Consider the following 26,853-nt stretch of genomic DNA (forward strand, 5'->3'; position numbering starts at 1 on the left):
CCTGCTTGCCCCTTTGTTCCTCCAAGACCCAGAATGACACTCCCTCCTAGGAAGACATAGGGACTATGGCCCCCCGCTGTGAATCTGGAGAGGAGTTTATGTCCTGAGGGCAAAGGAGAGCTACTGAGAGTCTGAGCAAGGGACATGTTCATTCAACATATATTCACTGGGGACCTGGAGACCGATGGGGACCTGGAGACAGAGTGAAGTCGGAAAGAGAAACACCTGCAGCTTTCTAGACATGCTCTCAGCCTCTGAACTGAGCACAGGAAAGCCAGAGGCAAGGGCCTGGGTGGGGCCTTTCTTTCAGGGACACAGGACCCCAAGGGAGACCCAGATGCTGAGTGGGCAAGACTAGACTCCGCATCTAGGGGGCTACCTGAATGGCCTTTCCTCTTGCCTACACCAGGCCTGGAGTGAAATCCATCCTGAGAGGGCGGCACCTCATCCTCAGGCACCAGGGACACTGCAAGGGCCGCGCCCACGAAAGCGGGGTTACCCTGAGCAGCCTGGGCCTTGCCAGGCTGGCCTCTTCCCTCACGGGCCTGGCTTCTCTCCTAGGGACCTTCTGCCCTCTCCCTTTGGTACCTCTGGGATGACAGGCTGCCCTCAACCATCCTCACCCCAAACTCTGGGCTCATCACTTCCGGGACTTATCTTCTTTTGTTGATTTTCTTGAGTTTAACTCTCCGCACTTGCCCTGGGTCTCTGGGGCAAATGTGCCACCCCCAACACTGTCCCGGGAGGGAGTGGTCAGCCTTGGAGGCAAAGGGTTTTGCCCCCTCTCTGTTCTCCAGGGTCCCCAGTGAACTCTTTTCCTTCCCCACCTCTCCAAAGTGGATGTAACTGTCACTACCTCCTCTGGGAAACCCTCCACAGTCTACTACTTGGCTCATGGAAAATTCTCCAACCCTACAGAGGTCTCCTGGAAAGGCCCTACCACTGGCCACATTGAAATGATGCAAAAGTCAGGGCCTCCAGGCCTCTTGCCACACTTCCTCTACAGGCTGTGACTTGGAGCAACCCTTGCCCTGTCCTGCTTTCTTGGGGGTAGAGGCTGGGTCAGGTAGAGTGAAGAGCAGGTGAGCTGGCATCTGTGGTCATTTGAGATGGCATTGGCAGCAGCAGTGGCAAGGGAAGGATGCCCTGCTGGGTCTGCACCGCTGACTGTTGTCCGCTATAGGACGCTCCCACCTTCCGCAGGGCTGGGGAGGGAGCAGCTTGCGCAGGGGACTGAGAGCCGCAGGCAGGTGTGTGAGCTTGAGCGTTCCTGGCAGGGAGTCAGATCTGATCAGGCACCGTGCCTAGGTGTGGACAGCAATGGGCCTGAGGTCACCCACCTTGGTCTCGGCTGACATGACTGCAGATAGCCGAGTGGGAGAGCTGGGTGGTGGCAGCAGCTTTGCCAACTTCTGGAGTCAGTGTTCAGGGCAGGCAGGTGGGCAGAGTCGGGTCTCTTCAGGATCTTGGCTAACTCACCTGTAATGGGGCCAATGAGGTCCTTGCATCCCTCACCCCAGAGAGGAAAGAGAGGTTCAGGGAGAATGGGTTCAGGACGGGTGTTTAATCTACTTGTGAGATACAATGGGACTTTAGCGTATCTGTTTTGCGTTGTTGTTGTTTTTCAGTCACTAAGTCACGTCCAACTCTTTGAGGCCCCATGGACTGCAGCACACCAGGCTTCCCTGTCCTTCACTGTCTCTCAGAGTCTGCTCAAACTCATGTCCATTGAGTTGGTGATGCCATCCAACCATCTCATCCTCTGTCGCCCCCTTCTTTTCCTGCCCTCAATCTTTCCCAGCATCAGGAGAAGATGAGTTGACTCTTACCATCAGGTGGCCAAAGTATCGGAGCTTCAGCTTCAGCATCAGTCCTTCCAATGAATATTCCGAGTTGATTTCCTTTAGGATTGACTGGTTTGATCTCCTTGCTGCCCAAGGGACTCTCAAGAGGCTTCTTCAGCACAATTTGAAAGCATCAATTCTTTGGCACTCAGACTTCTTTATGGTCCAACTCTCACATCTGTACATGACTACTGGAAAAACCATAGCTTTGACTATATGGACCTTTGTTGGCAAAGTGATGTATATGCTTTTTAATACTATATCTAGATTTGTCATAGCTTTCCTTCCAAGAAGCAAGCATCTTTTAATTTCATGGCTGTAGTCACCGTCCACAGTAATTTTGGAGCCCAAGAAAATAAAATCTGTTACTGTTTCCACTTTTTCCCCATCTATTTGCCATGAAGTGATGGGACCAGATGCCATGATCTTAATTTTATGAACATTAAATTTTAAGTCAGCTTTTTCACTATTTTACTTACTGTTGTGCTAATCATGTGATGTTCTCACCAATTCATTACAGTGGCTCCCTATCATGATAGTCTCTACTAGATAACACATTATCTCGCTCCCTGATTTCTCTTCTCCCAGTCTCAGACTAGGCAGGGAAACCTGATGCCTCCCTCCTGCAGTCAAGAGGATGGAATGGTTCTGAGGGGGTCGTGGGACTCTCAAGCCCCTTGCTGCATGTGTTCTCATCTTTTCTATTGTGAGACAGTGTGTACACGCACACTCTGCTTCAGCAAGGCCTTTCTCTGCTGTCCCCCAATGACCACCCCACTCATCTTTGTAAAGTTTCACCAGACCTCCTTACCTGCCTCCTGAGAAATCTGTATGCAAGTCAAGAAGCAACAGTTAGAACTGGACATGGAACAACAGACTGGTTCCAAATCAGGAAAGGAGTGTGTCAAGGCTGTATATTGTCAGCCTGCTTATTTAACTTATATGCAGAGTACATCATGAGAAATGCTGCTCTGGATAAACACAAGCTGGAATCAAGATTGCCGGGAGAAATATCAATAACCTCAGATATGCAGATGACACCACCCTTATGGCAGAAAGTGAAGAAGAACCAAAGAGCCTCTTGATGAAAGTGAAAGAGGAGAGTGAAAAAGTTGGCTTAAAGCTCAACATTCAGAAAACGAAGATCATGGCATCCAGTCCCATCACTTCAAATAGATGGGGAAACAATGGAAACAGTGAGAGACTTTGCTTTTGGGGGCTCCAAAATCACTGCAGATGGTGACTGCAGCCATGAAATTAAAAGATGCTTGCTCCTTGGAAGAAAAGCTATGACCAACCTAGACAGCATATTAAGAAGCAGAGACATTACTTTAACGACAAAGGTCCATCTAGTCAAAGCTATGGTTTTTCCAGTGGTCATGTATGGATGTGAGAGCTGGACTATAAAGAAAGCTGAGCACTGAAGAACTGATGCTTTTGAATTGAGGTATTAGAGAAAACTCTTGAGAGTCCCTTGGACTGCAAGGTGATTCAACCAGTCAATCCTAAAGGAAATCAGTCCTGAATATTCATTGGAAGGACTGATGCTGAAGCTGAAACTCCAATGCTTTGGCCACCTGATGGGAAGAACTGACTCATTGGAAAAGACCTTGATGCTAGGAAAGATTGAAGGCGGGAGGAGAAGGGGACGACAGAGGATGAGATGGTTGGATGGCATCACCGACTCAATGGACATGAGTTTAAGTAAGCTCTGGGAGGGTGGTGTTGAACAGGGAGGCCTGGTGTGCTGCAGTCCATGGGGTTGCAAAGAGTTGGACACAACTGAGCCACTGACCTGAACTGAACATGCCCCAGAAGTCTCTCATTCCCACTTCCAAATGACCAAGTTCTACTCCATTGCAGATGAATTCCATTTCAAATCCTCCTCCACCCAGAAGCCTTTCCTAGATATTCTGGCCCTTAACTAATGCCAGTTCAGCCCATACCAGGAAGGGGCTGGACATTTTCTGGGCTGAGGGCAGCCTAGTCTTCCTGACTCTGCTGGAGACAGGAGAAGGAGAAGAGGACATTTGGACCTGGGGCTGTTTTCTGTTGGTCCCTAGTCCAGGCCCCAGACCCACAGGGAACCAAGAGTATGTTCTAGATGTCTTGCTCCCAGAAGCTTAACGACTGAGTTTAAGAAAGTAGGACCCAATCCTTGGTGAGCACTGGTTAGTTTTGCCCAGGCAAATCCATACTTTGACAACATTTCTATTTGCAGGGATTCCAGTTATCCTGAAGCTGGGAGTATGGGGAGCATGGGGAAGTCTAGATCCAGATCCTATTTCTGCATTTAGGAGTGGGCTGTTTGGGAATGAATACTACACCTCTCTGGGTCTCAGTTTTCTCATTTGTAAAATGCCAATTGTCTCCGTTACTTGGAGGGTTGCTGTAAAGTAGGTAATTTATGTAAAGTGACTAATGCATCAGATAATAGGTATCCCATAAATAGTAGCTCTTACATAGTGTAAATAATAACAGCAATGGTAAATCCCCAGCTCCACCAACTTCCTACTGTGCATCTTCCAACAAATTCCTTGTTTGTTCATCAGCTCCCTCACCTGTAAAATAAGGATTATGGTCCATCCATTTATTTAATAAATAATTATCAAGTAACTTCTTATGTGCCAGGCACAACTAAATCTGTCATTTAGTGTGCGTTAAGACATGCAGCACAGTGCCCAGCATATACTACGTGGTCGGTAAATGTCAGTTTTCTTCCGCAAGCTGCAGCTGGAGGATGGGACATAGGTGTGGGGGGCGGGGGGAGAGGGGAGATTGAAACATAGAAGGGAAACTCAGGAGGGGCACAGGTAGAAGGCTGCGCCTGCCCTGAACCCCCAGCTTCCTCCTTGCCTTTTCTTCCTTCAGTTGACAGGGCCTCACGTTGTCTCTAAGGGCGCGGGATGGTGCTGGGTCTCTGAATAGTTTGCCCCACTTTCCATCCATTGGTTTCATCAGACCGCTTCTGTAGACCAGATCGTCTATCCCTTGCCTGGAAAACAGTGTCTGATTCTTAGACACGCGGGTATTGCCATGTGCCCGCTGCATGAAAGTGGCGTCAGATGGAGGACCCCTGCCCCCACAAGGACAGAGCTGTCTCCTCACTAAGCTGGTCTCCTGCCTCATGCTCCTTTCCCAGGGATCACAGGCTGGACCCACCACCTATGGGCTTCTCAGCACTGAAACCCCACATCCTTCCATTTTGACTGCCCAGCCCTCATCAGACCAGACCCTCACAGAGAGTTGTGTGTGTGTGTGAGCACCAGTAACATGAGACCTAGCATGGAGGAAGTCTGAAATAAAAGCTGATTGCATGAATGCACAGCAAATCCCCTCTGCTAATGGTGCTCATTCATTCATTCAACAAATATTTATTGAACCCATAATCCATTGGGTGCCAGGCTCTGTGTCGAGGGCTGTGACATTCAGGTTAACAGTAACCAAGTTCTCCAAAGACTGAATGGCATTCACAAGCTTCCTGCTCCCAACGCTCTCACTCACACATACCCACCTGGGTCCGAGAGCTCCAGGCCCCTCCCTCACTCCCAGAGACCAGAGCGCTGGCTCCACCATGGATTTTGACAGCAGTAGATGTTTTAGTGCCGAGTCACTGACTTTGGGGTCGAATTCTGGCGCCATAACCCATGCTGGGCCCTTAGGCAAATTATTTAACTTCTCAGAGCCTCAGTTTCCTCATCTGGCAAACAGGCATAAGTAAAAATGCTTATCTCATATTTGCCGTGAGGATTTAACAAAACAAACAATACGTAGAGCAACACTCAGTGCACAATGCATGCTCGATGAACGTGGACTATTATCACGACTCTACACTGTATGGCAAGTGTCTGCCCCTCTCTGCCTCCTCCACAGCACGGCTCAGCACAAGTCCAAGCACACAGGAGGTGGTCAGTGGGATCAGATCTCTTGCTAACAGGGAGATCTGATGGGACATTCTGGGTAAGGAAACCCAGAAACTAGCAAAGGGACTTCCCTGGTGGTCCAGTGGCTAAGACTCCCCACTCAAAATACAGGAAGCCAGGGTTCAATCCCTGGTCAGGGAACTAGATCCCACGTGCTGCAACTAAAGATCCCACGTGGGCTTCCCTGGTGGCTCAGTGGTAAAGAATCCACCTACAATGCAGGAGATACAGGAGATGGCTGGTTCGATCCCTGGGTCGGGAAGATCCCCTGGAGAGGGAAATGGTGACCAGTACTCTTGCCTGGCGAATCCCATGGACAGAGGAGCCTGATGGGCTGAAGTCCGTGGGGTCACAAAGAGTCAGAAGCAGCTGAGCACACACATGTCACAACAGACCTCGTGCAGACAAATAAAATAAAAAAATAAAAGAAAAAAGAAACCAGCAAAGGCGTGGAGGTGGGGAAGAACAGGGAGGGACTGTGCCCGGAGGAGCGTGAGAGTTGAGGGGGAGGTCTTAGGGGTGCTGTGACTGCTCAAGGACGGGGAGCTTACTACTCAGAAGCAGCAAGTTCTGTGGCTCAACAACCTGACTGTTACAGCTCTTTCCCTAGGTGGCCACGTTCTCCATTTCAAGTCCTAAGAAAGTCATGGGGATCCCACTCCACTGGCAGCAAGGTCCAGACTGGATGTGGCATAGTTATGAAGGAAATTAAGTCATTTGGGGGGTCTTCTAGAACAAATACCCATTCCCCCCACCTTTTCTAGGACACCCTCATACCTCTGCCCTATTTGGGGCAAGTAGCCAGGTGATGGACCAAGGAACGGGTCTGGCTAACTGAGGGCTATTAACAGGGACCACATGCAATCACAGAAAGCCAGAGTGAGGGTGGGGAAGGGGCTCCCAGGCAAGGTCAATGCCTTACTCGGGACTCTCAGAGACCCCTGGCTCTGGGTCTCAGTTTCTTCCTTGCAGAAATGGTTTATTTTCCTTGACTGTTGTAAAAACGAGAGACTGTAAGTCTGAAACCAATCTTGCCATTGGAGAGGAAAATCAAGTGTTGGAGGTAGCACTGGATGTCTTTCTTCAGAGCTAGGTGCGTCCACATCTGGGGTGAGGTGGGCTGCTCTGGATTGCCCCCTCCTCACTGTCAGGGCAGAACCCAGCTGGCCCTGGGCGCTTGGCGTTCATTCTCTGAACCAGGGTTCCATCACTGATCAGCCCCAACTGCCTGAGCATTTCCTGGGTCTGATAAATGAGTTTAGACCCCAGGTTTTCAGGCCTGGGCCAGGAAGAGCTAGCCACCACCCACCCACCTCCAACCCCCCCTGCCCGGATTGCCACCCTGGAGGCTGCACCTTGGCTAGATCCTTAGGGCTCTGACCTAAACCCTGTATGGAGATTCCCATACTGCAAAGCAGGCAACCTAGGCCTGGCCCGTCTGGTCCTGATCGCATCCTCAGCACCTGTTCCACGCTGGCCTGCACAATCTCTATCTTCCCCACTGCTGGGACTGCACAAGCGCAGTAGGTGCTGCTAGGTTGCTCGTCAGGCCCCCCACAAGAGGAGCAGAGACCCCTCCTGACAGGTGGGTTGTGAATCTGTCTTAATTAAAATGTGCAGGAGGGAGGTCCCCAAGGAGTGGTGTCCTTACCCCCCTGCTCTGAACAAGGGGCAGCAAATCAAGGTACCATGGGGGACAGTGAAGCAGTGACCCAGGGATAGCTTCCAGTCGATGGAAGTGGCTTCTCTGCCCACTCCAGTCAGGGCTCCCCACCTGGAAACTACTGGAATCTGGGTGGGGGCTGCACTGACCACAGTGCATGTCCTGTACCCTGGCATTTACCAACTGCTTTCACATCCCCCATCTTGTCAAAGCCCCGTAGCCCCCGATGAGGTAGGTGAGGACTATCAGACCTATTTTATAGATGAGGCAGATAGGCTCAGAGAGGCAAATGGATTTGCTCAAGGTCACACTGCTGCTAGATGACTGAGCCGGGTATCACCTACATGCTGATGGTGGGGAGGGTGGCACAGACTCTGTGACTTTGGGCCAGTTACTTAACCTCTCTGAACCTCAGTCTTCTCATGTGAAAAATGGGAATAGTGATAGTTCTACCTTGTCAGATTACTGTGAAGATTAAATGAAATAATGCTGTAAAATGACCTCAGCATAGTCGTGGCCTGGGGGCCTACTCCATAAATGTGAGCAATGATTGTGATTATTATCCCAAGGGTACTCAGATGCTGTCCCTGTGTAGGCTACACCCCAGGTAAAGCCCTGTTACCTCCAGGCTCCCACCTTGTCTCTGTTGGTGTCGCACAAGACCTGCTAAGCTGGACTCAGGGTCCAGATGTGGAGAAGCAGGGACAGAGGAGGGCTGCAGGACTTCTCTCCAAGCTGCCTGCCTGGGGAAGGGGGCCAGGAGTCTGTCTCTGGCTCTGGTTCACAGCCCCACGGCAGTGGCTGCCCGCTTTCTCACGTGGACCTCAGGTCTGCTCAGGGCCAAGCAGGGACTGGCTGAGGCTCTCCTTGAGTCTTTCATCTCTAAAGGTCAAGGCTGCGCATGGGAGCTGAAAGGATTGGGAGTGGTCCAGGTTCTCAAAACAGACCTCTGCCCAGCCCAGCCTGGCCCTCCAGGGTCTGCAGGTTTCTGAGCATGGAGGCCCAATCATGCTAGTGTCTTTTTCCTTCCCTGTGTGCTGGGCAACCCTGAGATGGGAGAGGGGGCGGGATTGGATGCACTCAGGTAAGGGAAGGAGAAGCAAAAGTCAACCTCGGGGTAAAAGGCATAAAAGGCACGGGCGTGTGACTGACCGGGCCCAGCCGGAGTGACGCCACCCCCAGACCCTCGGTCCTGCAGTCTCTTCCGAATCACTGACCATGAGCCCTGGCCTCAGACCTGCAGCTTGGGAGCTCTTCTCTTGCTCACGAATCCCCTTCAGGGCAAGGCCCAGACTGTTAGCCAGCCTCCACCACCGTGCTCTGCAGGGGTGGGGGTGGGGGTCCCAGGTCAGACTTCCCCTTCCTCATTTCTACACATTTGGATGCCCCCTTCAGGGGTCCTGCCGTGAGAAGGAAGGGAGGGTGGTTCTGGCCACGCTTCCTGGGAACTAAGAGGTAAGCAGGCATCTTGTGTCCAAGATGAGCTTTGTGAAAGCCTTGGGGCCTGTGGGCTGGATCCTTAGCATTTTAAAATTTTATTATGACTGCGTTTGTTTAAATATATATATATATTTATAGCTCTATGTGCCCACCGCCCCCCAGCCCCTCCCCAGCCCTAGTTTTTCCCCTTGGCTTTCTGTCTGGTGGCCGTGTAGGGCAGCACCGTCTGCGTGCTCTTGTCCGACACCGTTTGGGTACTGCTATTCCGTGTGACCCTGCGGGTCTGCTCAGGGACCGAGGTGGGGCCTGAGCGGCGTCCAGTCAGAGGAGAGCGCCTGGGCTTGTAGGGAGCCGGGGAGGGCTTGAGGGGGCCAGCAGGGGCCTCTGTGTGGGCAGGCTCCGGGGACAGGCCCCCCTCCTCCTCTGCGGCCTCCTCCTCGCCGTCCCCCTCCTCGTCGTCACAGCACAGAGCGTGGTAGAGCACTTTGTCGCTGAACCGCACCCTTTCCCGCGTCCCCGGGGTCCGCTGGGGCAGCTGGCCCTTCACAGGGCCGGCGCTGAAGGCCTCCTCACTGGAGGAGTCCGGGGTCTCCACCCGGGGCCCGTTGGGGACGGGCAGGCCACCGTTCATGAGCCTGTAGTCTGGGCCGGCCCCTGGCCGGGTCGACTCGGGGCCGTCCACGGAGTCTGAGGGCGTGGAGATGTCCAGGAAGGAGCAGAACTCCCAGCTGTCCGAGAGGATGTCGGCCGTCATAAAGTCCAGGTGGCCAAGGTCAAAGGGGCCGCCCACACCTGCCTTGTCGCTGCTGGAGGTGCTGCTCACAGTGGCTGTGGTCCAGTCATCTGGCTCCAGTTCAAAGTCGAAGTCCGAGGTTAGTTTATCGATTTGGCTCACCACCTGGCCGGGCAAGGGGAGAGGAGTGAGCGGCCAGCATCACCAAGGTGCGAGTGTGCCCTGTCCCAGCCTTGGCTAATGACCCTACAGGACACAGGTGGACTTGAGTTCACAGGTTTGCTCGCCCTGTTGAGGGCCAAAGCTGGACCAAGGTTAACACAGCTGGTTTGGGCCATCCGCCTTTTTCCACTCCTCAGTGCCTCTGGGAGAGGGAGGGTGCCTTCCAGCCCTGCACCCCATCCATTCACACACATACCCTCCTGCCCCAAAGCCAGCTGCTGTTCTGGGGGGCAGCCCTAGTTCTCAGAGTTGGATCTTCCTTTGATTGGGGACCATTTGAAACAGGGCTGAGAGATTCCAGCAAGTCCATTCAGTGGCAGGATAAGCAGCCCACCCACCCTCGGAGAGGAAATTAGATGTGAAAACCGCAAGAAGACTGCCCAGGCTTTCTGAAACATCCTGGACTGGCCTCTGCAGCAGGTCAGAAACTGGCCCCATGGGTCTCCATCACCCCACCCCTACATAGATAGCCCCAGAGCCTCCTCTCTCCTCCCTTTCCCCACTGCTTGATGAGTGGAGATCAATCCTGGCTTGTAGGGGAAGGAATAAAGCAAGCATTATTTGGTAAGCAATAAGAAAACCATCCATCCTGGGCCCAGAGCTGCTTGTTAAATGCACTCGGGCTGCAGAGGTCAGTGCACCCACCAGGTCCTGCCCGGTACAGGTGGCCCTACCTCAGGATGGCCCCTCGTCGAGGCCAGGTCAGCACAGACATCGGTGATGAAGACAGTGAGGGGGGAAGGGAGACCAGGCAGAGACACAGGGAAAGGACAGAGCAAGGGGAGGAGAGGAGATGCAGGCCGGAATCCAAGCCAGCAAAACAACAACAAAAGCAAAGCCAAAGGACCAGAGACCCAGGGACAAAGACAGACACGAGTCATCAGGCCCCGGAGGCAGCTCCCAGCCCTCTCAGAGCTCTCTCCCTGGGGTCGGAGTGGTCAGTCAGTTCATTAACTAAAAAAGTCCCTAATTCAACAAACCTTTACTGAAGACAAATGCTGTCCAGGGATGTGCTAGGAGTTCGGCAAGGAGCAGGGTTGGTGAGTGCTCCAAAGTACAAGAGAAAAGCCAGGGGGAAGATGGCCAGCCAGGAGCCTGGCTCAGTGGGGTGTCCGCTCAGTGGGGTGTCCGCCTCGTCAGGAGTCAGGGGCTCTGACGCCAGAGACCTGCTCAGTCATTTTCCCTCTCTAGGTCTCAGTTTCTCAATCTGTGAACGGGGAGTTGGGTGGCTTATCTATCTCCAAGTTTCCTTCCATCTGTAAGGTTCTAGGACTCTGTGCTTAGACGACTTGAGGCACTCTTTGGGGGAGTCAGTGCCTAGGGATGCCCACTTCCCACAGCCCCAGACTAGGGGTAGAAGGAACTCTTGGCAGAGGCCTGTGGAAAAGCTGGGGGCAAAAAGACACCCAAGTTCCTGATTTGGACATCAAATGCTCTATGTGTCTTTGAGTAACTCACATAACCTCTCTGGACTTCAGCTTCAGTCACACCAAGGGGGTATGAGAATCCCGGCCCTGCCAACCTCATTAGAACTTCCTGGGGAGCAGTGAGAAGCCACTGCTCCCAATGCCCTAGGGCTCTCTGGGGGCACTGGTGATAAAAGTGACATGATCTCCCAGCTCTGAGCACCTACTACGTGTCAGGCTTTCCACCCACGAGATCATCATGGCCTGGATGTATAGATGACGGGCCCAAGAGACCAGTCACTGGGGACCTGAGATTCCTACCCCCACCAGCCCTGCAACACTGTACACGGCTGAAGTGCTGCCATGATTTCTGGGCCTGGACAGCCAATGCGTATAAACTCCATCCTCCAGTCTGGTCACCCCTTCTTATGCCCTCCACTGCCCAGAATGACTCCTGTACCTCAGAGAAGCTAGCATCCCCTTGAAACCTTTGTGTAAACCAAGCCCCATCTGAGAGCTAGTGGGAGCCCTGGCCTTGAGTAGGGGCTCTCAAATCCAAAGGTAAGGGCTCTCAAACCCAAATGCACAGAAGTAGGGGATGTATATATACACATAACTGATTCATTTTGTCATACAGCAGAAAATGACACAACCTTGTAAGGCAATTATACTCTAATGAAAACAGACAAAAAACCCAGACGTGCATCAGCCAACTCCCAGTGTTCTATTCAGGAGGTCCTGGTGGGGCTCGAGAGGTGCATATCTGACAAGCTTTGAGATGGTTCTCCTGCTGCTGTTGGTTCAGGAACAGACTTGGAGGACTACTGGTGTGGTGGACTGGACTTCCCAGGTGGCACAGTGGTAAAGAACCCGCCTACCAATGCAGGAGTGGCAGGAGATGGCAGGTTCGATCCCTGGGTTAGGGAGATCCCCTGGAGTAGGAAATGGCAACTCACGCTAGCATTCTAGCCTGGAGAATCCCATGGACAGAGGAGCCTGGTGGGCTACAGTCCATGGGCTCCCAAAGAGTCAGATACAACTGAACATGCATGCAATAGGCCTAGCAGACTGGGGATTTAAGCTGGCGAAAAATAGCAGCCCAGGCACTGCCACCCTCAGGAAAGGCCCTGTGCCTCTGGGACAGCCACACCCTCTAATTAGATTCCCCTGATCAAGCACTGCTGCTGAGAGTCTGCTGCTACCTGAGGTTGCGAGGATGACGGTAGGAATCTGGAGTCAAATGACTCGGCTGTGAGCTCACAGGGTTGGCCGAGGCCAAGCCAGGCCCCGAAGCTGGGTTCCTAATGCCCTGTGAGGAAGATGCAGGGTCCACAGAGCAAGAGCCCTAGAACCCTCAGATCAGGACGGTCTCCATGCCCAAGAAGCCCTTGCCAGCCCCCTGCTCAGGAGGCCTTCAGGTTGGGGCCCTTCCCCTTCTCTTTCAGAATGCCCTTCTCTGCTTCCATTCTGGGAGAGTGGAGGGAAAGAAGGGAAGGAGGGCTGGGCTCAGGTCCCAAGCCTGCCTCATCTTGGCTAAGAGGTTTGAGCGGCAAGTGATTTCCCTCTCCATATCCCATTTCCTCCCCTGTAAAACAGGATGACACGCCTCTATTCACCAGATATTAGAGATGCAATAGATAGGAATGTGCTTTAAACTGCAGAGTCTGCACAGACACTTAAGAACCTGGGCTCTGAAGCCAGACGCAGGGTCCAACCTCACCACTTACAGGCTGGGTGACCTTAGCTCAGTTACTCAGCTTCTCTGGGCCTAAATGTCTTCATCCAAGGAGAATTCTAGTAGTACCTACTTGATAAGGCTCTGGTAAGGAGTTAATGACTTGATGCACAGAGAGTGCAAAGAACAACATAGACCCCCAATATCCACTGTGCACCTGTGGGTGCTAACATACGGCCAGGCCCCTGGCATCTGGTCCGAGAGCAAACTCGAGTCAGCTCTTTACCAAAGGAATGCCACTGTAACAGGGACACTTCCAGTGCCTGTGGCAGAATAATGGGATATTATTAGACCTTTCAAACTGCAGCACACGGGTGGCCCCTATGTTCCCTCAAGTAAAGCTGTCTACAGACAGTATAGGAGAAGAGATACTACAGGTCAAATAGCTGAGCCTCACAGGCAAATCTTGGTCTGCTCCACGGGTGAGACATGTCACACTCACCAGATGAATGACATCAGTGAGGGTCGGAAGGGAGTGACACGCCGTGGGGACCCAGATGGTCTGCAGGGGGCCCGGTCAGTCCACAACCCCTGCTGCCCATCCCCGGGGCCTCATTTCATGGGGCCAGTGTGGAAGGCAGGAATGGGGGCAGGTCCCAGGCTAACCGCCTCTCTGCTTTGGCTGTCTTGAAATCTATGATTTCTCTCTGAGATTTAATAATCATTTTGCCTACATGTAATATGGGATTGTCTTGGAGTGCAGGGAAATAATTATATACACAGAAGGAAAGAAAGGGGAAGAGAGAGAATGGAAAGAGAAATAGAAATCACAGAACCACAGACCTTTGAAGCCAAGAGGGCCTGGAGCCACCACTGAGACCACCTTTCTCATTGTGCTTGCTGATGAGAAACTGAGACCCAGAGACCAGGAGTCGAGCTGAGACTGGAGGTGGATGGGAGTTCAGAACAGGAATCACCTGCTCTATGGGGGGCAAGAGTAAACGCTAGATAGGAAGGGCAGGGTTAAGGGCTGCGACAAAACCTGCTGGGTCCTAAACCCTGTCCCTAAGGGTGTCCACAACCCATGTTCTGATCATGGCCTCAGCTACCCCCCTGAACTTGGCACCCATCCAGTCTCCCCACTGACAGCGACCTCCAGTCCAGCTCCCTTTCCATCCACGGACCTTCCTAGTCAGCCACCAGGACTACATCACTCATCTGCTTCCAGCTCTTCCTGGCTCCCCAAACTCCTGAACCTCCCAAACACAATCCAACACCAAATCTGATCACAGGTCCTGTTTTCTCCAGCAAGCAGCCTCCAACCCTGCCAGGCCCACCAGCCCGACTCACTCCACAGAACTCACTTGTGCCTCTGTGCCTCACCTGGCATGTCTCCTTTCTTTCCTACTCATTCCCTCTCACTTCCATAAGGAAGTCTTCCCTGATCCCCAGTTGAAGACAGGTTCCCTGTGAAAGGATCTCAAAGCACCCCGCACCTCTCCTGATTTTCCAATAGTTCTTGCTGCTACCATTTTATGTGTACATGTGACTGATGTCTGTGACCTCACTAGACAGGAAGCCCCATGAGAGGCAGGACTAGATCTGTCTTGCCCACCACTGCAGCCCCAGTTTAGTACAGGGATTGGCACATTTTTTACAGACACAGCTTTTGACTAGTGCATGAGTTCAGAGAGAGGACTTAATAAAAACCACTTGGGGCTTCTTTTATGAGAAAAAGTTCCACAGTCTTAGACATCCCAACATTGCCTGCCCTAGCCCGCCTCCACTGCTGGTTGAGACCCCTCTCCACGGAAAGCATGAATGTGTTCCCTAAGGCCTCAGGTTGAGGACCCAGGGAGCCCTGGGACCCGTTTATCCCCTCCCCGCTCACCTCTGGTCTCTTCAACTCTCTTGACAAGCTGCTACTCCTTCCTACCCTCCCAGGTCCCTGGGCAGCTGGTTATATAACTGGGGATTCTGCATTATTTATGATCACTGATTATTTTTTAATTCTTGATTATGTTACTTATTGTCTTCCTGGGGGGCTGTGGAGTTGGGGAAAAGGGGTGGGGAGCGAGTTGACCGTGATACATGATTCTCAACCTGCAATTTGGCCGAACTGGCTAAGGAGCTTTGTGAATCTGTCCGGAGGAGGAGAGCTCGAAGGGAAAAGGGAGGAAAGGAAGGTGAGAAAAAAAAAATAATAAGAAAAAATCCACACAATTCTTGCTGAGCTGCGGGTGATGGAACTGACCCACTTTGGCACAGCTCTGTGGTCCCCAGCCTCTCCTGCTCCAGCTGCCTCCTGGCTGGGCCACATTTATCTCATGCCTGCACAGCCCTTGGCTTCCCTGCCACCTCATATGCAGCGCCTTGCCCAGGGGACTGCACAATCACCACCGGGCTTGTTCCCCTTCAACACTGGATGGGGGATCCTCCACCACCTGGCTGTGAAGGGTTTGTGCCCACCCCTCCATCCTCCTGAGGTGTTCGGGCCAAAGTGGGCAACTGTGCCCTTAAGCTACGTCCTACCCAAGAGTCAGTGATGATGTGAGAGACACTAGTGATCAACACAATAAGTACCCTTGAACCCCGATATGCTGAGTGACATCTTGGGGAGGGGAGAACTGAGGAGGAGGAGGAGGCCAGGGACCTCTTCAAGGTAAGCTCAGCACCCAGGAGGCCAAAGGCAAGGCCCTTACCCCTGGCCTTTGGGGTTCCCAGTTGGCAGGGATCAGGGAGAGCAGGGGCTTCCCTGGTGGCTCAGCTGATAAAGAATCCACCTGCAAAGCTGGAGACCTGGGTTTGATCCCTGGGTTGGGAAGATCCCCTGGAGGAGGGCATGGCAACCCACTCCAGTAGTCTGGCCTGGAGATCCCCATGGACAGAGGAGCTTGGTGGGCTACAGTCCATGGGGTCGCAGAGTTGGACACAACTGAGTGACTAAGCACAGCACAGGGAGAGAGAGCAGTGGGGAGGCAGACCTCCACCCAGAAATACAACCAGGAGATTCCTGGAGAGCAGGTGGGATTCTCCCTAAGAACAAAATCCATATTCCATACCATGGCCTGCAAGGCTCTGTGTAACCTGACTCCCTGTTTGACCGACCTTTCTGCTTTTCTCCTCCTAGTTCACTCCACTTCAGCTGCACTGCCTTCCTTGCTAATCCTGAAAACACCAAGCCCATTTCTTCCCCAGGACCTTTGCACAGGCTGTTCCCACTGCCTGGAAAGCTCATCCCCTAGATACCACCCTCACTTCCTTTGGCTCTCAGTTCAACAGCCATCTTATGGGAAACACTCTTCCTATCCCCATCACTGTCACTCTCTATCCCCTTTCCCTGCTGCACAAGGGTGGGACTGCCCACTGTTGGAGGTAATAAAGGTGCCAGCCAGGAGGTCAGGGTCCTGACTTTGACCTCTGATGATAGCTAAGAAGCAGATGTGATTCTAAAAGCCATACATGGAATAAGGAGCAGGCCAGTGCTTGAATATTTCATTAGTAATATCTAACAAATACGGAGTAAGTTTTGTGCCCATCGTTCTGCTAAGTACTTTATATGTAATACACATTTAATTCTCATCACAACCCTGAGGCTGAGGAGTGGGATGGGGAGTGTAAAATTCATTATCCTCATTTACATGGAAAATGGAAGCACAGCAAGGTAAAGTAACTCTCCCAAGTTTACACAGCTGGGTAGGGGGCAGAGTTGGATCTGAACCAGAGACATGTGGTTACAGAGCCATGATCTTGGCCCTGAGGCTGTGCTCTATCTCTAAAGTAAGATCCATAGAATTTTGAGGAGCTTAGAGAACCTGCTGGGACTGGCCTGGCACTCTGGAGTTTTGGGGAACCTAGGGGAGCTGAGGCTAATTAAAGATTGACCATCATATCTCTCTGCAGCACAATTTTAGCTTTCAAAGCATTTACATTCCTCACCTCACTCAGTCCATTAAACTACTCTCCCATTCATGGGACAGAACTTGTTCCTCATCACCTGTGAGGCCAATGGGAGAGCTGCAGAAGGGTTTGGCAGGGTAGGGGAGGTATAGTACGGGAAACTCCGAACCCTTTAGGGAAATGAGTAGGTGTTGGCCCCCTTTCATGTGTGCATCCTAAGTCACTTCAATCATGTCTGACTCTTTGTGACCCTAGGGACCCGAGCCCCTAGGCTCCTCTGTCCTTGGGATTCTCCAGGCAAGAATACTGGAGTGGGTTGCCATGCCTTCCTCCAGGAGATCTTCCTGACCCAGGGATTGAACCCATGTCTCAATGTCTACCTGCATTGGCAGGTGGGTTCTTTATCACTAGTGCCATCTGGGAAGCACATTGGCCCCCTTACCCCATGCCAAACCCCGATGAAGTGCTAAGATAACACTGAGATGCAAATGATCATCATCCCCATCTCAGAGATGAGCAAACTGAGGCTCAGGGGCCTGGGGAAGGAGGGCTTTAGTGTCCCTCATCTTTCGATGAACTTCAGGCTGTATGCTCAAGAAGGGGAAGAGAGTCTGCCATGAAGGGTGGTGTCCAGGGCTGGTGAAGAGAGCAGCAGAGAGAGGATGACAGAGGTTGATACAACTGAGCCCTTTCTCTCTGCTGGCCTTGCTCCTTAGTCCAGCATCTCCTGCTACTCCCAGCAGTCTTGCTTGTGAATCTTGTCTTCACATCTAAGTACTTTCCCCCTCTGACATGAGAACCCCATTGGTGATCTCTGAGCTGGTACTGCCTGGGGAGTAGGGTGTGATAAGGTGAGGAAGCCAGTGTCTGCCACTGTCTTGACCTTGGGCCCACCCACACCCTCAAGGGAAAATGCCACACCGAGCTTCCAAGGAGAGGCTGACAGATCATGGGTTCCAGGGAGCAGGGGGACTGCAACACTTTACTCCAAACCCCACCCGAACCCAGTAACCCCATTCCTGACAAATCCCATCCTATAGGAAGTCGGCTATGGCATCTCTTCCTCTGTCTGGGCCTCTCAGAGCCTCGCCTGCCTTCCACTTCCTCTGCTCATCACCCCATGTCCAGACCCTGCCTGGGGGATGGGGGAGCTCTGAGGCTTGGCCCCTCTCCCAGCTGGGTGCCATTGGCAGCGGGCAGGCAATGGCATACGGGGTAGACTCTGGTTGCCATAGCAACCTGCCAAAGTCTTGGGTGGAGGCACATGGCCTGCAGGGTGTATGGGGGGTGGGGACTCATCTCTCCCCATCCTAGCTCAGGCCTCTGGGCTGCAAAGCCTGGGAATCTGGAGCTCTGCTGTTTGAGACATGGGAGCGGGTGAGTGTGTGTGCTGGTAAGGAACACATAAAAGATCCGCAAATGAACTGTCGCACTTCTAAGCTCCCTGCCTCATCCCTAAAGGGTACACCTCAGAGCATCACAGCATGAGCATAAGGTGTCCCCTCTAGAAGGCCCCTGTCAAAATGCAAAGACAGTCATTAGTCCACCTGCTGAAGCCCCAGCATAGGCATCAGAAACTTGAGTTCTAGGCTTAGTTCTGCCACTGGTAGGCTATGTGACCTTACACAAGCCCCTGTCCCTCTCTGGCCTCAGTTTCTTCAACAGCAAACAAACAGGGCTAGTCTGGATGACCTGTGAGATGCCTTCAAACTGTGGATGGCTACGTAGCAGGGGAAGGTGAAGGTAGGTGCCTGGAAGATGCTCAGTTGGGAGGAGGCTCTACGCATATCAAAGCTGCCTCCTGGCTTAGAGTCAATCCTGGCTCTTTCTCAGCAGGCTTGCTGGGGCATAGGTCCCATGCTCCTCCTGCCGAGGACAGAGACTTTGGATAGTTTCCATGACCCTGATGGGACCACAGAGCATCTGAAAGTTGGTGGGGGGGCAAGTCAAAGTGGGAACTGCAGTCCTCTGGACCACTGAGGTTGGGAGAGCAGGGGTTGCTCAGGGGCACCTGGTCTTTGATCTCCAGACTTATTCCTCAAAGATGTTTGGCTTAGATTGCGGGCAGCCCAGTCCATGGGAAGAAGCACCACCACTTCTCTCTGTCTGCAGCAATAGCCATTCCTATCTCCTGAGAAAGGATGCTCCATTAGGCTGACCCCAGGTAGAGGGGTTGCCCTGCTCAACCTCTGCTTCTGTCCCAGCATCTCTACAATCCCCTCTGCTCTGAACATGACTCCCTTCAAACACCCTCTGCTCCTCGGTTCTCAGGCCAGGCTGGAATGCCACTTTGACAGTCGGGAGTGGGTCTGCCACCATCACCTCCTCTTCCAAACCCTCTGAGAACCCCCATCTTCCCCACACAGCTGGCTGGGGAGAGCTCAAGCCCATAACTCCAGTTCAGTCACTCTCCCTGCCATTTCTGCAGGGACCCTGGTTACAAGGAGTTGAAATTTGCCTAAAGCCCACCTGGCTGGTGTAATGGCACCCAGCGGACAAATTCAGGCCAGCGGCTCAGAACGCTGGTCATGCATTTCGGGCTCAAACACAGCCCAGGGGGCAGGGCTGAGGACATGTGAATCTCATTACCCTGGCGATGTGGGAAGTGGTAATTAAACCGGCTCCGCTTAGAAAGGCAGAGAGGGATACACATACCAGGATCTCTCGGTGACTTTTCAGCCTTGGCGGAAAAAAAAAAACCAAACCACTTGGAACCATGGGACACGGATGCGTCCTTCAGAGGAGCTCCCTGCCCCTGGAAACATACACAGGAACGATGATATCCACTAGCAGCTCCTAGACCCGCTTCGGGGCACAGAAGGCAAAGCCGGCTTTCATTTTTCCAGGTTCAGGGTTCTAAGCATCTGTGTGATCTCCAGGGAATGCTCAGAGCTGGGACTTGAGTGGTAGGGACTATCTCAGTAAAGCCACCCACGCTCTCCCAGTGCCCTCTATAAGCCAGTCAGCGTCTGGGAGGCAGATGGTGGGGTCAAAGGTCAGCTGGGTGCCAGAAGACTGTCTTCTACTAAGAGGCTGTGGTGGGATTCCGCATTTTATTGGCCACCATGGCAGCTCTGAGCCATGGGCCCACAACATGCTGCCTAAGCAGTCCCTGGATCAAGGAGGCCCCTCCAGCCGTGGGGTACAGTGACATCTTTAGCAAAGCAGATGTGGGGAAAGGAGAACAAGAAGCAAGTGCCAAGCAGAGTGACACAGGTGCATACAGCTTTGCTCGTGCACGTGTGCATGCACACACACACACACACACACACATGTGAGTATGTTTTGGTGCCAGGCCCAGGATACCTGGCCTAGGGGCTGCCCAGCCCATCACTCACCTCCCTTAGCTCCTTGGCCACCTCCTTGAGCTCTCGCAGGATGTCCTCCAGCTGCCCGATGACCATCTTCATGCGCTGTCGAATCCGCTCCCGCTCGCCACCACTGCTGGGGTCGTCACTGGGCTGCCCGAGGTCCGGGGTGCCCCGAATGTTCATCCTTCACCACGTGGCCGCAGGCCTGCCCATGCTCCCCCCAGCCAAGCACACGCTGCGTCTTCCTCCGCGGAGCCCCCCTCAGCCGGGCAGAGCTCCACATCTTAACGGCCCCCCAGCCCACCCTGGCCCTGGACGGCCCTCACCCAGCCCCAGCCCCCTGCCACCACCCCACTCCTCCACCTCTGGGTGGAGAATGGGACACCCAGAGGGAGACAGGCTGACTGAGGGGGTCAAGGTGAGGACACAGGAGGGCAGGGGGAGGGGCCGTGGGTCTCAGGAGTGGCTTCCAGGACTTGAAGTGCCTGTGGGTATGCTGAGCTGGACACAGAGGCAGGGGGATGACTCTGCAGGGACTAAGGGTAAAAGGTGCCCTTGGGATGGACAGAAGGCAGCAGTAATCCCCTCACAACTCCTAGGCAATTGCAAAGGCCGAGGTGTCAAGATGCAACAGACACCTGCAGAGGGATGGTGGCCAGGGCCTTCCAGATGTGAAGGGGGCTCCAGATGTGGGTGGCTCTGGGAAGGGAGCCGGCTTGGAGGAGGGCAGCCCCCTGCAGAGAGAGCGAGCCTGGCGTCAGCCTTCCCAGGCTGCAGCACCAGCCGGCAATGCAATGCCGCTGCCTCCCTCCTCACCCGAGCCTGCACCCTTCCTCGCTGGGGATTGGAGTTTTTTTGTTTGTTTGCTTCTTTTTTTCCTTTGTGGGGAGGGATGGTGGAGGCAGGTGCTCTAGCGCACAGCTCCTCCTCTAGAGGGGAAAGAGGGAGCCCCTGCTTTAAAAGCATAAGTCCTCAGCCTGCCATGGGGCACCCTGCCCTGGCTCCCGCCACCCCCACCCAGGCCTGGCCCCGCTGGTTCACTGGAGGGCCCCTCCAGTCTTCCTTGCTCTCTCCTAGTGCCCCGGGGGTGCTCTCGTTCCCAGCTGGACCTTCCCTTCCCCAGCCCCGCCTTCCGTCAGAACCCCCACTCCGCTCTCGGACTCACCAAGGGTGGGGGCACCGACCTTCCTTCCGAGCAGCGTCGGGGGCCAAGTCCCAAGACGAGGTTGGGGGCCCCCAAGGCTCCCTAGGGCGGGCTTCTCTCTCTGGACCCTTCGGCCCCTGGCCTCAAGGAGGTCCTCAGAGCCGCCACCGGAGACATCTGGGCGGTGGGAGGGGGCGGGGCCTCCACGCTCCAAGGAAGGGGGCCGGAAAAATCTCCGTCAACCCCCGCCGGGCTCCGGTGGGGGGGAATGAGCAAGGTTCCTGCGGGTCCGGGGCTCCGAGGCCACAGGTGACTCGGGCACAGGGCGACCGAGGCGACGCCGGGCCGGTCCCAGCGCGCGAGCCAAAGTCGGAGGGATCGGAGGGCGCCGGGATCCCCTCAGCCCACGCCCGGTATTCCCCGGGCTCGGCACCGTCCGGGATCCGCTCTGTCCAGTCCAGATCGGCCGGCTCCGGGCTCCACCGTGGTCTCTGCCCTGCCGAGAGTGAGCTGGCACCCGTGGGCGCCCGGGACACGCTCAGTCCGGACCCAGAACGACCGCGCTCCGGCACCTGCGGCGTCCGGAGCGGCCGCGAGGGTCCGCTCAGCCCAGCCCCGCTGTCCTCCCGGGGCGACAACGCTCTCGCGGCTCAGTCCAAGTCCACGGTCGGAACGGTCCGGAATCGCCGGGTCCCGGGGGGAGGGGCGATGTTGGCCGTGGGGACCCGGTCTCCTCCGGGCCGGGCCGAGAGTGCGCGGGGCAGGGAACCCGGCCGGGCTGGGTCTGGCGGCCCGGGCGCGGGCGGGAGGGGCGCCGGGCGGAGGGGAGGAGGCGAGAAGAGCGAGAGGAGGAAGCGAGGCGAGGGGAGCCGAGGGGAGGGGGCGCGCGGCGAGCCTGGCGGGCCGGGGCGCACAGGGCTTGCAGCCTCCGCTCCGCTGCCTCCCGCCCGCTGGCTCTCGGCTCGCCGCCTCGCCAGCCCCCGGGCGCCGGGTTTGCCGGTGGGGCCACCGGGCGCCGGGTCTGGCTGGGCCTCCCTCGGCCGCCTCGCCCCGCCCTGCCCCGCCGGGCTCCGCGGGCCTGGGCCCGCTCCCCGAGCGCCGCGCCGCCCGCGCCCCGGCCGCCCCCGGCCCGGCCCGCCGCCCCCCGCCGGACTGGCCGCCCGGGCGGGCGCTGGCTCCCTCAAAGGCCGCCCGGCTGGCTCGGCTCCGCTCGCCTCGGCGCTGTAAGGGAAGGGGCCGGCCCGGCGCGCCGGGAGGGAGCTTTTAAAGCGACACACACGCCTCCCAGCGCCGAGCACCGAGCGCGCGAGCCGGGGGGTCTCGCCACCCGGGGGACGAGGAAGCGTCCAGCGCTGACGGGGCTGGAGGCGGACTCTCCCGAGCGCACTCCTGTTGACCCCGGGGTGCGGAGGGGCAGCGGCTAGGGGCTTACTCAGTTCCTACCTTTCCGTAAGCCCCCATTACCCCTGCCCCCACTGCGGTGCGCTCCGGGCTTCCCTTTCGGCTAAATTTCCCGCATCAGACCTTCCTCCTTCTCCCTGTCATACCTCAAACTACTCCCAGACATGGCCTTAAATCAGATTGATTAAGAAAATGCAATACCGACGACATTTGCTGAGCACCTACTGTATGCCGCCAGGCTGTGTCTGGGCTGGATGGAGTTGGAGATTCCGTAGATGGATGAAAGACATACATTAGACACGGGTCATTTTGTTCAGTTCCTTATCCATTCACTCAACATTTATTCAGCACCTTCTGTGTACCAGACCCCACGCTAGACTCTGGGGTCACAGGAAGGAAAAGCAGCATTTCAGGAAGCTCACAGCTTGTGGGGACATTCCTGAGTAAACTCACAGGTGGTAAATGCAGAGCAAAGGCAAATTCTAGAAGCAACGATAAGGTGGGGGTGGGAGCAACCCAGCCCAGCGACTGGCAGGCTGTCCCTGAGGCAACCCCTGAGCTGAATCTCAAAGGAGAAGTAGGAGTTACCCAGGTGACTGTCAGTGTGGAGGAGGTGGGGGTGAGCCTTCCAGGCAGGCAGGAGGGTGAGAGCAGAGGCTCAAAAGCAGAAGTGAGGGGAGGCGGAGTTTGAACCAACTGTGGCCTTTTAGAGATATTTTGACAGCTCTGTGGAAAGTGGATTAGAGGAAGACCAGATCCTGAGAGACTCAGTCAGAGGCCATGGTTTGAAGCTTGGATTTTATACTGAGGTAGAGGGAAGACTCATTGGAAAAGTCCCTGATGCTGGGAAAGATTGAGGGCAGAAGTAGAGGATGTCAGAGGATGAGATGGCTGGATGGCATCACCAGTGCAATGGACATGAACTTGGGCAAACTTCAGGAGATGGTGAGGGACAGGTAGGCCTGGCGTGCTGCAGTCCATGGGGTCGCAAAGAGTCAGACGTGGCTGGGCAACTGAACAACAATAAAGTGGGAAGCTGTGGTCTTAGTGAGGAGCCTGGTCCTGCTCACCTCTCAGGAGATCCCTCCAGGGCGTTGTGGATGGTGGATCTGAGAGCGAGGCCCCTGACAGGAGACCAACAGTTAGGAGGCTGAGAGAGGAGGGCGTCTACACAGCGGTAGGAATGGAGAGGTGGCAATGCTTCAAGAAATCACTCAGGAGAGTATGGGAGGACTTGGAAGATGGTTGAACTTGGAGAGGGAGTGGTGGTCAAGGATGCCTCTGCTAATAGCTTGAGAGACTAGGTAGATTGTTGTGCCACGCACTGAGTTAGAAGAACAGATCTGGGGTGAAGATGAGGAGTCTGATTTGGGACGGGTGGAGACACCCTGAAGACAGTTCAGTATATGGTCCATGCCTGGGCTTGAAAGGGTGTTGTTTTTTTTTTTTTTTAACCGCCCCAGGTCTTAGTTGCAGCACGTGGGATCCTTGATCTTCGTTGTGGCATGCAGCATCTTTAGTTTCAGCATGAGAACTCTTGGTTGAGGCAGGTGGGATCTAGTTCCCTGACCAGGGATCGAACGCAGGCCCCCTGCATTGAGAGTGTACAAGCTTAGCCACTGAACCACCAGGGAAGTCCTGTTTGTTGTTGGTTTGTTTTTTTTTTTTTGGTGGGGAGAAGGTGGGAGGAAGCAGATTGTCAGGCACTGAGGGCTGAGTGGGTGGTGAGAAATAGGAGTTAGTAAATATGGGTGACATTGTCAAAAGTTCAGATGACAAGGGAGTAGACGTCTTGAACTAGAGGCAGATGAGGGGTCAAAGGAGGCAGAGCTGAGTGGTGGTTTGAGGCTGGCCCACAGGGGGCTTGAATTCCAGGGACAGTGATGTGTTGTGAGTACTAACGGTTTCACTTGTTCTCCTAGTTCTCTCAGAGGTGTGTTCAGAGGGGTCCCTTGGAGCCACTGGGTCCTCCAGAAGCTGTGGAAGTGTGAATCCAGCTGCCTGGGGTAGGGGAAATGTTCTCCTGGGAAGGTGGGTCCAGAGGGCTCACCAATCACTTTGTTTAAAAATTGTGGTAAAATACACATAACATAAAATGCATCATCTTAATCTTTAAGTGTACAGTTCAGTGGCATTAAGTGCACTCACACTGTTATCCAGTCGTCACCAGCATCCGTCTCCAGAGCTCTCTTCATCTCACAAAATCAAAACCAAAATTCTGTACCCAATAACTACCTCTCCATCCCCCTCGCCCCAGTGCCTGGCACCTACTGCTATTCTGCTGTCTGTCTCTTTGAGTTTGAGTGCTTTAGATGTCTCATGTAAGTGGAAGTGTACAGCCCCACCAGTCACTTTCATGACAGCTATGATGCAAAGGGATAGGCAAAGTAAAAAATGGGCTGAGCCTGAGACAATAAAGTGAGTTTCTTATCTTGGGTCCATTATTGGAACCATCTGCCCACATCACGGATGGGGTAGGTGTACTTGAACTTGGGTGTGTAAGGAGAGAGTGAACTCAGTTTGAAAGGATAGGATGCAACTACTTAATACCTAATTGATCTTGGGTCACATTAGTAGCCTGGAGGAGGGCATGGCCATCTACTCCAGTATTCTAGGCTGAAGAATCCCATGGACAGAGTCTGGTGGGCCACAGTCCATTGGGTCGCAAAGAGTTGGACACAACTGAAGCGACTGAGCACGAATGCACGCGCATTAGTAGAAGTGTGGTGTTTGGAAGAAGGAAGGTGAGATTTCTTGTCCTCTTTGTGGGTTAAACTATGTCTAGGACCCGGATTCACTGGGTATGTCCACAGGAGGGCAACCAGGATGGAGAATGTATGTGTGGGGAGTGAGGAGAAGAAGAGTTCTTCTCCGGGAAGAAGAGTTAGGCTGGTCAGGGAAGGCTGGAGGAGTCTCAGGAGCAGGGGTCTCTGGGTGTAAATCTTCAAAGGACTGCCACAGGGAGAGGTGATGCTCAGGCTCACCTTCCCTAGTATTTGGAGACTGACCCATCCTCTCTCCCCCTCAGCCTCCCTGGCCATCTGCCCAGATATCCCAGCCTTCAGATCTCTGCTTAGATCCACTCCCACCCCCACCTCCAGACAGCCTTCCCTAGTCCTTCAGTCAATAGGGAGAAGCAGAAGTACTCTTTTGGCCCTTTACCAAATGTTTCCCAGGGTATTCACTTAATGTGCTAGCTGTGTGACCTTTGGAGAGTCACTTAACCTCTCTGAACAGGGATAAGGAGCCCATAAACATTTTTTTTTCTTTTCCCGTTTTGGCTGTCTTGCCAAAAGTAGGGGGGAGGAAGGGTCATTTTCTACTGTCTCTTTGACTCAGAAAAATAGAGATGATAATAGTACCTACTTTTCAGGGTCATTGTGAGCACACGGAAGCACTTGGCCCAATGCCTGGGACCTAGTAGGCACTCCGTAGATTGTAGCTGCTATCAGCCCTTATTAATGGCTTTGTGTCCATAAGCCTATTTCCTTGTGAGGCTGTGAACTCCCAGACACTGTCTGCCCTTGTCTTTCACATGGACCAGTGGAGTGGAGTGGAGTTGACAGCTAGTGACTTTTACTTTGGCCTGTTTTCCATCATCCCACTTCAGGTATCCCTTTCCTTTGGGAAATTCCTCCCTGTTGCCACATAGTCCTGGTGAGATGTCTGTTAAAGTGCCCACTGTTCCCACCCATCCCCACCCCATTGCCAGCAGGTAGGTGTGTGATCCAGACTCCACCAATCATAGAACTCTATTTTCCAGCACCAGTAATTGGTTCAAGGAGTGGGCACATTCCCAAGCAGGGCCAATCAGACTCTTTCCCTGGGATTGATATGTGGCTGCCAGGAGGAGGAAGCTTTCTTTCTCTTGAGGCACAAGGTTAGATGCTATAGTCCCAAGGCTGTGAACAAGTCATCTTTCCCACTAAATATAGGATCCAAGCAATGCAACAGAGGGAAGGGGAATTTAGAGAGCATGCTAGTAGCATTGCTGAGGGTCCCAACTTGGGTTCTCATGGCCTTGGTTCTTGCAGTCCTTCTTTCAGACCTGTCTCCATCTAAAAGAGCCAATATGCTCCTTTATCGTTCCAGCTCATTTTGTTGGGTTCTAGTCTCATGAATCCGAGGGATGGGGTAGCCTGGTGGGCTTCCATCTATGGGGTCGCACAGAGTCGGACACAACTGAAGTGA

At 54.0% G+C, this 26,853-nt stretch overlaps 1 protein-coding gene across 2 annotated transcripts; it reads right to left on the bottom strand.

The window, feature by feature from the left end:
- Positions 1–8,948: 8,948 nt before the first annotated feature.
- Positions 8,949–22,433, bottom strand: INSYN1 (inhibitory synaptic factor 1). Of its 2 annotated transcripts, none has more exons than XM_070377411.1 (3): positions 21,302–22,433; positions 20,145–20,851; positions 8,949–9,768 (listed from the first exon to the last, which is right to left on the bottom strand). In XM_070377411.1, the coding sequence occupies exons 2-3, from the start codon at positions 20,298–20,300 to the stop codon at positions 9,046–9,048; spliced, it is 879 nt and encodes a 292-aa protein (XP_070233512.1). In that variant the 5' UTR covers positions 20,301–20,851; positions 21,302–22,433; the 3' UTR covers positions 8,949–9,045. The 2 variants fall into 2 exon arrangements, with proteins under 2 accessions (XP_070233512.1, XP_070233511.1); XM_070377410.1 differs by having other exon boundaries at positions 21,283–22,433.
- Positions 22,434–26,853: the final 4,420 nt, after the last annotated feature.

This window comes from Bos mutus, chromosome 10, assembly GCF_027580195.1.
Source record: "Bos mutus isolate GX-2022 chromosome 10, NWIPB_WYAK_1.1, whole genome shotgun sequence".
Classification (NCBI taxonomy): Eukaryota; Metazoa; Chordata; class Mammalia; order Artiodactyla; family Bovidae; genus Bos; species Bos mutus.

What these genes read in the sequence shown, in the direction of transcription:
- INSYN1 (XM_070377411.1), bottom strand. Translation starts at nt 20,300, where the DNA reads ATGAACATTCGGGGCACCCCGGACCTCGGGCAGCCCAGTGACGACCCC. An exon ending in TGGCCAAGGAGCTAAGGGAG is followed by an intron (nt 9,769 to 20,144) that starts GTGAGTGATGGG and finishes TTGCCCGGCCAG; the next exon opens with GTGGTGAGCCAAATCGATAA.